The 13,725-nt window shown below is 35.3% G+C and overlaps 1 protein-coding gene and 1 pseudogene across 1 annotated transcript; both read left to right on the top strand.

Annotated features, from left to right (window-relative positions):
• The first annotated feature begins 5,268 nt into the window (after positions 1–5,268).
• LOC121788876 (homeobox protein HD1-like) lies at positions 5,269–9,318 on the top strand. Its single transcript, XM_042187470.1, has 5 exons — positions 5,269–5,864; positions 6,050–6,170; positions 8,452–8,642; positions 8,718–8,849; positions 8,935–9,318. Exons 1-5 carry the CDS (start codon positions 5,556–5,558, stop codon positions 9,073–9,075), a joined length of 894 nt encoding a protein of 297 aa, XP_042043404.1. The 5' UTR covers positions 5,269–5,555; the 3' UTR covers positions 9,076–9,318.
• A 1,439-nt stretch (positions 9,319–10,757) lies between these two features.
• Positions 10,758–13,719, top strand: LOC121788879 (annotated as a pseudogene).
• The last annotated feature ends 6 nt before the right edge of the window (positions 13,720–13,725 follow it).

Raw genomic sequence — 13,725 nt, forward strand, 5'->3', positions numbered from 1 at the left:
AATCATGGGGGCGACCACAATAATGCAATATAGGCATGGCTGAAATAATTAGTTGTGTAAATTAATATACGTACCATTCAAAATTAGAGAGGTAGTAACATCACACTCGAGTCAAACCAAAAAAATTTAGAAAACGAAAAAATTAGAATTTAGGAATTAAAAAGACTAATTAATACCTTTACTTGGATTTTCATAAAATTTTAAACTCTCGTAAGTTTGTAACAATGATTTATAAATTTTGCATAAATTATACTAGTACTATTACAAGAATTTACAATTTTGTAAAATTCATATAACTCTTTTTCATCAGTAAAGGCAAAAATGTTAATTTGGTTAGTATTATCATATTATTATTGGTGAAATATTTAATTTAATTTAATTTTTGAAAATGAGATGGACCCCATAAAGTCTACACTAATTATGCATATATTGTTTGGTAGGAAGTCTAATGTATTGGCGAGAAACCGAAAGTTGGAGGAGCCACCATCATTGATAGCACCTCTCACCTCACTTTCTTATATCACAATATTTATTTCATTGTCCACACACTTTTTCCCCTTCGCTCTTAAAAAAACAATTTTTTTGATGATAAATAAACAAATGATTCTACCTTATTTGGTCACATTTAATTATTTGCAACACTGCCAATTAACATCTCTTCAAAATTACTAGGAAAAATATCAGATGTTGTAATACTCAACACAAGTACGTGTGTAAGTACAAGATGTTTCAAACCAAACTATTAGTGTTAAATTTCACATCCTAATAAATAACGTCAAACATAGGTAGAATAAAGGAAATTATGTAGGTTTCAGAAAACAAATTGGATTAATACATAACAGATATCTGGCCTTATTATAAATCTATCTTAGGGCATATCCAGTGGCTTTCGCCCAGCAATAGCCCAGCCACAAACTCCTTCTGCCACATCATCAGCACTAAAAATCCTCATGCCACATCATCAGGACAAGCAAATAGCCCAGCAATAGCCTAGTCACATCACCCCTAATTATATAAAACAAATAATTGACAATCACACAAAATACGGAATTAAATGTACGACACATATATGGGAAAATTCAATAATATTATTTAAATTAAAAAAAATACAATAAAAAAATACATTAATTTTAAAAAAAATTACATTAAAAAAATACATTAATTTTAAAAAATTACATTATTTAAAAAAAAACAGGACCCCATCCCGGACATCATCTGCTGCCACGAGTACATGTTGTAGTACCCGGGCATCGGACCCCATCCACATCCCATGGGTACCGGGGGAGTTTGAGACCCGCTCGTCACTGGAGTACCTTCGTTGTTGTTCTCCATTTCGCGTTACTGATCTCGTACAGAAATTAAGATAGAGAGAGTACTCGTTAAAACAAGTGGTATGAATGAAAATGACGTGCAAATCGCGTATATATAGTGTTTCAAAAATTTTAAAAAAAAGTTAAATTAAATTCGCTCGCCGAACGCTCGCCGGTCCTGAGCCTGCAATGGCTGCGAGCGCTCGCGAATCGGCCAGCGCTGGCCGATTTTTTCGCCGAAATGGCGCTCGCCGGTTCTAATGGTTCGGCGAGCGCCGGAAATCGGCTAGTCGGCCCGCTCGCCGCCATTTGAGATGCTCTTATAGTGTTTGTTTGTAGTACTACTATATTTTATTTTCTGGTGAAAATGTGTCCCACGTGAGTAATTTCCAGTTAAATTAATGTTTACTTATTGTGAGTGACGACGACAAAAAGTACTACTAACATAGATGAAAATGTAAATACAAAACGATGATCTTTTGTTGAATGCTGGTTTGTCGTCTCCACCTTTATCACTTTTCATGTTAATTTCATTTTTCGTGTGAATTAAATTAGCATTTACAGGTTTAGATCCAAGCTACAAAAAAAAGTGAGGTTTATTAACGAATTTTGACGTAGATATATCTCTAGAATCCGTCACTAAAATTTCCTAAATCAACACCATCATGGTTAGAGTAAAAGTCTAGTGATTCAACCATGTTAGCTACTTGATGTGTCTAGTTAATTCCAATAGCAAAAAAAAGAATAAAGAAGGAGAAAACTGAAAAGTAATTTATGCAATTGTGATTGGATTTGACCATTAAATTTATATCCCATAGTTATACATGTACTTACTCTGTATCATCATTATGTAATTTTTATTTGCAATATAACTATCAAAACTGACAAATTTTTAGTGCCAATCCATGTCAATCCTCTAATGATATGTAGCCAAAATAAATGTTCAAATTATAATTTAGATTTACGGTAGTTAAACATAATAGGCATAAAGAACTTACTTATTGCATTATTCATTTCCAACATTTGATCTAATTTTGCAATTGAATTCACCATTAATGGAGTAATGGTATCAATGCATATTCTCATATTAAGTAGGAAGAAAACTAGCGAAATACATTGGATGTCAAAGATGATAAGCTTATACTCTCTCCGTCCCATTGAAAATGACTCACTTTCATTTTTAGTTTGTCCCAACCAAGATAACCAATCACTAAAAATGGAAACAACTTTTATCTCTACTTTATTCCATCTCTCCTAATTTACTCTCTCCACTTAACACACAAAATAAAGCTTCATAAAATCTCGTGCCGCTCAAGGAAGGGATCATCTTCCTTGAGACGGAGGGAGTAGTATACACTTTAATTGTCACATGGGCTCCGACCAATGAGCCGTTTCTTTAATCTACTTTAATCAATTTATAATTTAATTATAATTAATTAAGTCACAATATCATAAATATTTCAATTCGAACCCAAAAAATCTTTAACTTTGGGGCCAAACATGACTACGTGATTTTGAAACATACATGTATTCCAAATACACAAAAATAATTATGGTTTTCCAATTTCATGATAAGAAAAAATAAGTAACGTGACTATTTAATGTTGTCGTCTCCCCTCCGTATCTGTAGAGAATATAGAGATGAGATTTTATGTTGTAAACTGCAAATTCAATAGCCTTGTTTTTATGTTGACTTTTGAAATTTTACTACTTTTCCATAACTTGCTCTGTACACTGTACCCTATTGGAATCTAAAAGAAACAAGTATTTGGTAAATTAAAATGACCACACCCTCTCTCTTCTCACACCTTAATGTTCTCCACCAACAACAAATTAAGTTCTTACAATATAGTAATATGAAACTATAAAAAATTGGATGATTAATGTTGTTGCAGTGGATATATCTCCTGCTTGAAATGTCGATTATCCAAGGAGTGAAAGTGCTTCCACCTTGTCCACCTCTCAACCCTAATAAGGACTTCAATAGTACATATCTTAGAAGCAATGACCAAATTATATTATTCAAGTTTTTATTTAATTTAACTTATACTTCATCTCAAGATTTCACGAGTAAATATTTAGTGGTTTGGACATATTTTTTCATTACTTTTTCTCTCTCTTTCTGAATTATGATTGGCTGAACACATCAGGTAAAAATTTGATATATGTTGGGTCAAGTCATCCCACATAGGAGAGTATGTAAAGTTGCAAATAATATATACTCCGGTTGCCCTAACTTCATTAGTATGAGACCTTTTCGGAAAGTGTCTCAAAATCAAATCATGAGAACTCAAAGTGGACAACATCATACTAATATCGAGTTCAGTTGTGCATCGACGGACTACCTTCTCCTAAGGCTTTAGAAAGGTACATGTACTTTGTGCGACTTTAATCCGGTTTGTTGATTAACTTTCTGTTTCGGAGTTGTTAATTAGTGAATCGGTAATATTTTTGCTTTGTGCTTGATATTTGTTGTTTTACACGATTCGAAAATCTTTTGTGTGCAGTTTAGGATTGGTGGTGATCTAGTGATTTTGGTGTTGGTAAACAATTTTGTGTATGTAGGTTTACACATTTATCACACTGACACATACTAGCATATAAGCCCTATAGAGATATGACTACAAATTACTACTCTATTAACTAATAAAAATTCTAAACCATACTTATGTTTCTTGCGTCATTTTTAGTTAACTTTTTAAGATTCATAGTTAAATTAGTAGATATGTTCTCTTTAACAAACTAGAAATAAATCGGAGGTTATCTTTATTTGTAGCTCGTGCACATATTCAATGAAAAGTTGAAGGCCTTTTCATACACGTATTAATGCTTGGATATTTATGGCCCTCACAGGTTAAAAGTAACTGCACATTTCTTTGAAAATACATTGGCACTATTTATGGGATGGAAAATGCTATTTCCAATGACCAGTTTTTCACTTTCCCTTCTTCTTTTTTAGTGTATAAAATATTTACTCCTTATTTTTCTTCTACAGTAAATTGGGTTTAAATAGACTATTCTACTTTAGTGGAGTATATTTGTAATAAAACGACTTCTGCACCAATTAATTATCAAATGAGATGTCCCTATCAGAAACAATAGTTAGCCGATTTAATTTTAAATTATCGACTATATCACCTGATTCAGTCCTAGACAGTACTTGTTTCACGTCTAAGCATCTGCTCTGACATCACACCAATTGTCTCTAACTAGATATTTTATGCTAAATTGCACTTTGCTTCTTCTTATGCAATTTATACATATTTACTAATTTTTTAAGTATCATCATTTTATTTTAATGATGAAATAAATGAATTCGTTATTCCAGATGCAAGTGGTGACCAATATTAAGTATGTGTAGTATGATATTATGCACATGGGTGTTATTGAAAAGAAAATACTACCTAATCTCATCGCATTAAGGGTATCAATTATACATTTAAAATTGAATATAATTGACGGCCATAACTCTCCATACCAAACATGTTCTAAGTATTGAGAACTATTATTGCTTGCACATAAATGTTCTTACATAGTAAATAATAATTAAATTTAACACACAAAATGAAAATTGTTTTGGGAGGGAGGCCATTGATGCATCTTTATCATTGATATCTTTATCTGACATCTCACATCTCTCTCTCTCTCTCTCCTCTTCTGGCAATGATTCCACACCTCTTTCTTCATCTCCAACTTCCCTATATATTTCCCTCTACTCACAGCAAAAGATTAAAAAAGGCAACAAAAAGTGACAAAATTGAATTTTTTCCGAAATATCATTTCCCCCATCAGTAAAATGTCTTTTGCTCTATATGTGTAACATCTGCATCTCTGCTGAGTAGGTGCAGAAAGTTTTGTGCCTCTGATCCCAATATAAGGCCTCCCTCTCTCTCCCATCAATATCAACAAATTAAACTGCCATCTCTCTTTTTAAATATATATACATAATTGTGTAACATCTGAACAAGTCTGAGGAGATCAGTGAATAAATATCACATCAGCAGATGAAGGCTTTGCTTGTGTGAACAAGAAACCCTTTTCCAAGTGGTCCTCACCACATCACTTCAAACTTCAACATCACCTTTCAAATCCTCTTTCTCTTCTTTTTCATAGCTTTGATTTCCTCACTATATTATTTCTCTTCTCTCTCACCGTATCATACGGCAAAAGGGACCACACACTTATTTACATATATCCATATATATAAACACACGCGCACACTCTCATAAAAAAGGTTCGATCTTTATGCAAAATATGCAAGAACCAGGCATGAGCATGATGGGTTCTGGCCCAATTGGAGGGATGAATGATGTGTCGATGTCGGCGGCTCCGGCGGAGGTGAACCACCAGCTCAAGGCGGAGATCGCCACACACCCTCTCTACGAGCAGCTGCTGTCGGCACACGTGGCATGCCTCCGCGTCGCCACGCCGATCGATCAGCTTCCACTTATCGACGCGCAGGTCTCCCAGTCTCACCACATCTTGCGCTCTTACGCTCAGAATCACGCCCACTCTTTCTCCCCCCATGAAAGGCAGGAGCTTGACAATTTCTTGGTAGGGTTTTTCAGTTTTCTCCTTTTTCCTTTTGATTTCTTGTTGTTTTTATCGCGGGCTTTGTTGAATATCTATGATCTTTCGTGGGTTTTCGCTCTTTTGAATGATTAATCAGTATTTTGTGTAAAGATTCGATTTTTATTTTGTCTTTCCTGTTTGGGTGTGTTTATTTTGTGTGAAAACAGGCACAGTATTTGTTAGTTTTGTGCTCATTTAGAGAGCAGCTGCAGCAGCATGTCAGAGTCCATGCTGTGGAAGCAGTCATGGCCTGCCGTGAAATTGAACAGAATCTGCAATCTCTCACTGGTATCATTCACCTTTCCCTCTCTATATTTTATCTGTACAAAATCTTATGAACACCATCTAAATATATTTTATCTCAATTATGGGGTTAGAAAAGAGTAGAGTTTAAGAAACATACGTAATTTATTGTTATTTATCATTGGGCTATATATGATCCAAAGAATTATTCAAAAAGTTATGGCTATTTAACCCTAGATAAGTCTCCATCCATGTAAATTAGTTTTGATATTTACGCATATGTCAGTAAGAATATCTACACTAATCCCACTTGAGCTTGAATTAATATTTGTAGATATAATTAATTATTATGGATGGCCTGATTCATTTGGTAGGCAAGAGGATAAGAAAGTGATTTGGGGTATTTTGTAAGATAGTGAGACCGTACAACAAGAGGTGGTTGGAGTGCTCTCTATCGGAAGAGTAGTTTATTTTGTTAGGAAGAGATTATAGGTGGGGTTTGAGTGTTGAAGGAATTGCACAACAAATTGACAATCAAAGTAACACACAATTAAACAATTATATTTCCCACTAACTACCGATTAGGATGCATTTGAATACCTTTCTATATTGCTTGCTATTGTTGCATTGCTATATATAATTGTAGTTTGAATCAACTAGAACCTTTGATTTAAAATCTCAACCACCTTGGGTAGTAGTAGAAGACAACTTCGTCTCTCTAATACTCATTTTGTTGAGTAGCGTTTACTTTGAGATATATACTTGATTGTCAATAAATATGATTGAATAATTGGACAATTACATATGGTCAAATTAATCATGTAGTAGATTATAAATAATCTTATATATCATCCAAAGTAAACACCTCTCTATTTTTCTCTAGTTATTGATGTATATGTGCTAACTATATTGTGCTTCGTTGGTAGTAGTATTTGTGAAACATTAAATTTGTTATGATACATTTTACTAATGTAAATAACATGAATTCTTTATGCTAAATAGTAGCTCATCTCACCTTATTTTGCAAAAATTCAAACACACATCACCATTTGACATGCCATTAGTTCTCAAGGTTTTAGAAAGAAATGTTAATACGTACGTGTGAAATATTGTATTTATAAGTCATCGGCCGGCAAAAGAACCACTATGAAATAAATGATGAAGCCATCTAACTTTTCCTGCCTTCTAATTATTACAAACATGTTTTTATATCTACCATTTCTCTGCGTGGTGATATGATGATATATTTACCAACTACTTCTTATGAGTTGTGCATTAAATTTTCAACTAGACAAGATATTACGGTTGACGAGCTTGCCTCATGTTTTTCCATGCTCAATGAAGACACCATAATTCAATAGCAATTATTGATCATTTATAAAATAGCCTGGTTAATAGAAAAGACAAATATTAAAGCTTCACAAACAATTGAGGTTCAATTATTGTTGTATTCAGTCAATTGTATAAAACACGCCCTGTGGTTTCATGTGGGAACTCTCACACGGTGCGTTTTTGAAAACATATATTTTTGCAACCATTTTCCCACTTTTTTCATATGTTTTAAACAGTAGATAATGAAATTTTTTTTCCAAACAGGCTATTTTCCTTCCAATTTATGATATTTTACTATTATTAATTAGATATTGATATGCTAAGATTTTTTCATATTTTCCACTCTAGAGAACGCTAGATAGAAAAGGTGGGAACCACTAAACTATAAGAAAGTTTTCCAATCTTTGTTTATTATTGTTCATTTTCTTAAAATAAATTTACAAAACACATTCCTCAAAGTTATACCTTGTCTTGCAAGAATGTTCATGCTTGCTACTTTCAATTTTGTACTAGACTTCCAACAATCAATAAGATTGTTTTTTTAATATAACCCAACACTTATAAGTTAATACATTCTGCTAGTAGTATTTACATTGATGAATTGCTTAATTGTAAACTCACTTGACCATCTTATTTTCATATACTCAGTCCTACGATTATCAATCTACATATCATTCTCAAATTAAACACCCTCAAATTGTATATATAAAAATCCACCAAAATAATTCTCAATGAACCATGGTTGATCTATTTTATATCATCAGCCACAATTGGATCATTGCACAATTGATTCATGAAAAATGGAACTCAATATCATGCATGCATCATGTAGATTCTTGTTGAAATTCCAGTTTATTGTTAATATTCCAACTACAAAACCAGAAGAAGATATGTTGCATATGCATGATTGAAACTCTGTTTGCATTTGACATGATGTTAGTCTGCATTAGTAGAGATGGACCAATACGTTCCGTTGTTGTTTTGAAATGAACAGGGGCAGCACTTGGAGAAGGAAGTGGTGCAACCATGTCTGATGATGAGGATGAACTCCAAATGGACTTCTCTTTGGACCAATCCGGAGGCGAAGGGCACGACCTCATGGGCTTCGGCCCGTTGCTCCCCACTGAGTCCGAGAGAACTTTGATGGAGCGAGTAAGGCAAGAACTCAAAATTGAGCTAAAACAGGTGAAACCTTTTCCTTGTTTTGCTTCAATTGTTGTAGCAAATAGGATCATCTTAAGGAAGTGAATTAATTTGCAGGGATTCAAATCAAGAATCGAAGACGTGAGAGAGGAAATACTAAGGAAGAGAAGGGCAGGGAAGTTGCCAGGTGACACAACCACTGTGCTCAAAAATTGGTGGCAGCAACACTCTAAGTGGCCTTATCCCACTGTAAGTCTCTTTAATCGTTTGAGGGCGTTTGGCCGAGCTTATGTTTAGAAGTTTATACGCGATGGTGGTGTGAAATGCTATGCAGGAGGATGACAAGGCAAAGCTAGTGGAGAAGACGGGTCTGCAGCTGAAGCAGATAAACAATTGGTTCATCAACCAAAGGAAGCGAAACTGGCACAGCAATTCGCAGTCAGCTACGTCTCTCAAGTCCAAGAGAAAGAGGTAGACGACGAGCTGAGAGCTTAAGCCTGCTGTCCGTATATGATATGTTTACAAGGCAAGCTCCACTCTGCTGACTGATGATTAGCTAAATCATTGACATGTCTTAGTTGTCCGAGTCTCGAATACATATATCTATATTATGTATGTATGTTTGTAGATTTTGTAAGGTTGAAACCTGCTAACAGATTAACTTCTGTGAACCCCTCAAAATAACTGAGTAATAATTCATCGTGTGATGTTAATCTTAGTTTTGTTGTTTGTATCTGTCCTTTGCATTTGTTCATGGCTCTTAGATGGATGTTAGAAATAGATAATCCATCAATTGCATCGAGAATAATGAATTAAGTATTATCTTTAGATATTGATGTGATAATAAAATGATGAATTAAAAAGAATGGTTATCATTTTATGGATAGAGATGGAAAATGAAATGAGAGAATTTTCGTAAATATGGTTGGAGAACATTTATGTACCTCTGTTTGTAGGGGACGATTTTCGCTCTCTAAAACGGTTGAGACAGTAGCCTAACTAGTTCATGGGCTAAGTTAGGAATTATTAGAAGATTGAAAAACCTAACATGATTAATACTACTATTGTATATGCAGGGTCCAACATTATTAAGTCTATTACTAACATTTATTTATTCGAATTGAAAAATCGAACTGTTTGTCACAATTCATATTACAAAAATCACGCATTTTAAGATAGTACTAGTACTACTACACAATTCATTAGAAATAGTACTATTTCCTTTCCGCTTAATAAGCATAACTTAATTAATAAAATATGCTCTCCAATCAATAAGCGTTGGCGTGAGTCATTAAGTGTAAATTATTACCATTATTTCACATAATTATATATACTTCCAATTGTTGAATTTGGAGTTCATACCATTAAGCGAGTCAGGGAAAGAATAATTTTTAAAAAATGAGACAGTTCAAAAATGTGGGCAAAGGCGAATGAAAGTGGCACCCCATTTCCCCATTACTTCTCGAAACGCGCCGGCAATGCTGTCCTTTTCTTCCCAAGTCTAGTCCATCATGTGACGAAACCAACGAGGAGAACTACTGTGAACTACTTCCAATTTCCCCAAAAGTCACCATTCGGCACCTCTTGTTTTATGGGTTTTAAAGGTTAGTTAAAATATGCAACTTTCACATTTAATTAAAATTAATGCATTCACTGTTTAACCCATATAGACATTATTTGAGGGTAATTGATAACTGTAAGGTACTACTACATTTTTAGTTCAAGGGCGGAAAAAAATTAAGTGAAAGTTCATTGACCTAAGCGCAATTATCCAGTGTTAAGTTTGTCTTAGATGAGTATTTATTATTCCTCAACCAATGGTTGAATATTCCGTCAGTAGGCTGGCTTCTGTATTTAATGCGTGATGGTCTTTTATAGCGTTTCTCTATATCTATATAAGTCAACCCATCTATGCTATTAATGATTTCTGCCGCATTTAGTTGTTCCATTTATATTTGGAGCGACAGTTAATTTAGAATTTTGATCTTGCTTATATTTTATTCACCCTGCTTTGTATTCGGGATTTATGAGCTGGGAGATTTCTTTTGATGCTTAATCTATTCATCTCTCAAGTTTATTTTATTTGAATGCTTTGTATTTCGTTTTTCTTTGCTGCTTGTACTCTGATCTTGAGATATATTCATTGTATGGTGCTGCATAAACAGATTAGCTGAATATTCAATCTTGATTCCCATTTGTGAGTTTGGTTTGACCAAAATCTGTTTATAGTCTTGTTTAGTGTTGAGATCCCATATACTGCTTGATTCTGATTGTTGAAAAGATCCCCTTTTTTTGTAAAGATAGTTAGTGGGAAGTAAGAATAGAGGAAAATTCACCACATGGCTCACTTAACTTACTCTGATTCAATGTCTGGGAGCTCTCAGCACGGCCAAGGCGTGCAGTTTTGTGCCGTTTAAGACTCAACAGGGTCACTTAGGGTGTTGTTGTTGCACGGGAATTTGGATATTTGGGTGAAAGAAGCCAAGAATCTCCCAAATATGGATATGGTTCCACAAGAACTTAGGTGATATGTTTGGGAGGTTGTCTGGCAAGTTCTTGAGTAAAGTGGAAGGCACGCCGCCTGTCAAGATAACGAGTGATCCTTACGTTACCATCTCCGTGTCTAATGCTGTGATTGGTAGGACCTTGTGATTAGTAACAGCGAGAACCCCGTTTGGAGTCAGCATTTCAATCTGCCAGTCGCGCATTATGGTGCAGAGGTGCACTTTGTGGTAAAAGATAGTGATGTTGTGGGATCTCAGATGATAGGGGCTGTTGGGATCCCTGTGGAGCAGGTGATATCTGGCGTGCGAATCGAGGTACTTATCCGATTCTTGCTGCAAACGGGAAGCAGTGCAATCCGGGGGCTGTTTTGACCCTTTCCATTGAGTACACACCAATGGAGAGGGTTCCCCTCTACCATGGTGGGGTAGGTGGAGATGTCTCATATCAAGGTGTGCCTGGTACCTACTTTCCTATTCGGAGAGGGGGCAGAGTCACGCTGTATCAAGACGCTCACCGCTGATGATGAGTTGCTTCCTAAGCTGTGGTTGGCTAATGGTAGGTATTATAACCATGGACATTGTTGGCATGATATCTATGATGCAATATGTCAGGCCCGTCGTCTGATATATATCACCGGATGGTCTGTATATCACCTTGTTCAGCTTGTGCGGGATGGGCCTAATGCCAAAAACAGTGTTTTGGGTGAAGTCTTGAAAACCAAGTCTCAAGAAGGCGTGCGTGTCTTGCTCTTGATATGGATGATCCTACATCCACTAGCATCTTGGGGTATAAAACGGTAAGACTTTTGTTTAATCCCTTTTAAGTTGAAACAATTTATCATTTGGTCATTTTTAGTTAACATTCTATATTTAGACATGAGTAGTGAGTATCATATATAGTAAAGTCATTTATGATACAAGTTTCTTTTATTTTGAAACAAATCAAAGGATTCTGTTGCTTATGATACATCATGCTTTCTATAATCAGCTTTTACTCGTGATGCAACTTTTTTTAATAATAAATGGCAGCCACTGCAGTTTTGTTAGCTTGCTTCTGCTTCAGTTATGGTGTTATTTCAAGCATTCTTAGGCCACTCTTTTTTATGACATTCAGGAAGGTGTAATGAACACAAACGATGAAGAAACACGCCGTTATTTCAAGCATTCATCTGTTCAAGTGCTGCTATGTCCACGATCTGCTGGGAAGGGTAGCTGGGGCCAAAAAGCAGGTTTAATATCATATTACTTTCTCTCCTCACACATATAAAAACTTTTCATCGAGTATATTGTTTCATCTCTTAACTGCTTCAGTCGGACGTATAAAGGAGTCCCTGAAGGGATCAAGATTATTTTCTTGTTAATTTATACTATGACTACACGATTCTTTTAAAGTGAATTCCTGTTTGTATTCGAAGAAATAAAGACCCAACTTTTCCTTATGCCATCAGGAAACTGGAACGATCTATACTCATCATCAAAAGAGTGTGATAGTAGATGCAGATGCAGGTCAAAACAGGAGAAAGATCGTGTCCTTTGTCGGGGGGCTTGATCTTTGCAAGGGAAGATATGATAATCAGAAACACTCAATTTTCAACACACTGCAAACTGTTCACAAAGATGATTTTCATCAACCTAATTTTGCTGTAAGTGAATATTTTATTTATGCTTCCCCACCTCCATGTTGTGTATTACTTTTTTGTTTTATATATGGAGGCTTGTAACAAGAAAACATCTTATGATGAAACTAAAAGGATACACAGATAGAAATCATCTCAACACCACGTTATCTCTTTGTTAGGGGGCAACTGCTGGTTGTCCGAGAGAACCGTGGCATGATCTACACTGTAAGATTGATGGTCCAGCAGCATATGATGTATTGACCAATTTTCAAGAGCGTTGGCTAATGGCCTCAAAACGCCACGGCCTTCAAAAACTGAAAACTTCATATGATGATTCCTTACTCAAACTCGAAAGAATCCCTGACGTGCTACGGATAGATGAGGCTGCTGAGCAAGCTAGAAATGATCCAGAGGGTTGGCATGTTCAGGTATAAATAAAATTGCTCTTTAAAACCTTTCCTCTTTATCGAGGCTAAATTTACTACATGTCGTAGGTATTCCGTTCCATCGATTCAAACTCTGTTGAAGGCTTCCCCAAGGATCCTAAGGACGCTCCAGGAAAGGTCAGATCCTATTTTCTTTTCCCTATTCCATTAGATTAGACTTTATGATGGTAGTATGACATAATAACTTTATTTCGTTGCGACAGAATCTGGTCTGTGGGAAGAATCTGCTGATTGATATGAGTATACATACTGCTTACGTGAAGGCTATTCGCGCTGCACAACATTTTATCTACATTGAGAACCAGTACTTCCTTGGGTCTTCATTCAATTGGTCTAATTATAACAATTTGGGTGAGAAACAAGTCGTTTGTGGTCAAGTTTTGGTCTTAATTTTCAATGTAAGTCTGCATTCTAAACTTAGCTGATGATGATGGTGGAGACTCCTTATATTTTCAGGTGCAAACAACTTAATTCCTATGGAAATCGCTCTCAAGATAGCCAATAAAATCAGAGCAGGGGAGAGGTTTGCTGTGTACATTATCGTTCCAATGTGGCG

This window comes from Salvia splendens, unplaced genomic scaffold (assembly GCF_004379255.2).
Source record: "Salvia splendens isolate huo1 unplaced genomic scaffold, SspV2 ctg1169, whole genome shotgun sequence".
Lineage (NCBI taxonomy): Eukaryota > Viridiplantae > Streptophyta > Magnoliopsida > Lamiales > Lamiaceae > Salvia > Salvia splendens.

What these genes read in the sequence shown, in the direction of transcription:
- LOC121788876 (XM_042187470.1), top strand. Translation starts at nt 5,556, where the DNA reads ATGCAAAATATGCAAGAACCAGGCATGAGCATGATGGGTTCTGGCCCA. An exon ending in AGGAGCTTGACAATTTCTTG is followed by an intron (nt 5,865 to 6,049) that starts GTAGGGTTTTTC and finishes GTGTGAAAACAG; the next exon opens with GCACAGTATTTGTTAGTTTT. An exon ending in TCAAAATTGAGCTAAAACAG is followed by an intron (nt 8,643 to 8,717) that starts GTGAAACCTTTT and finishes ATTAATTTGCAG; the next exon opens with GGATTCAAATCAAGAATCGA.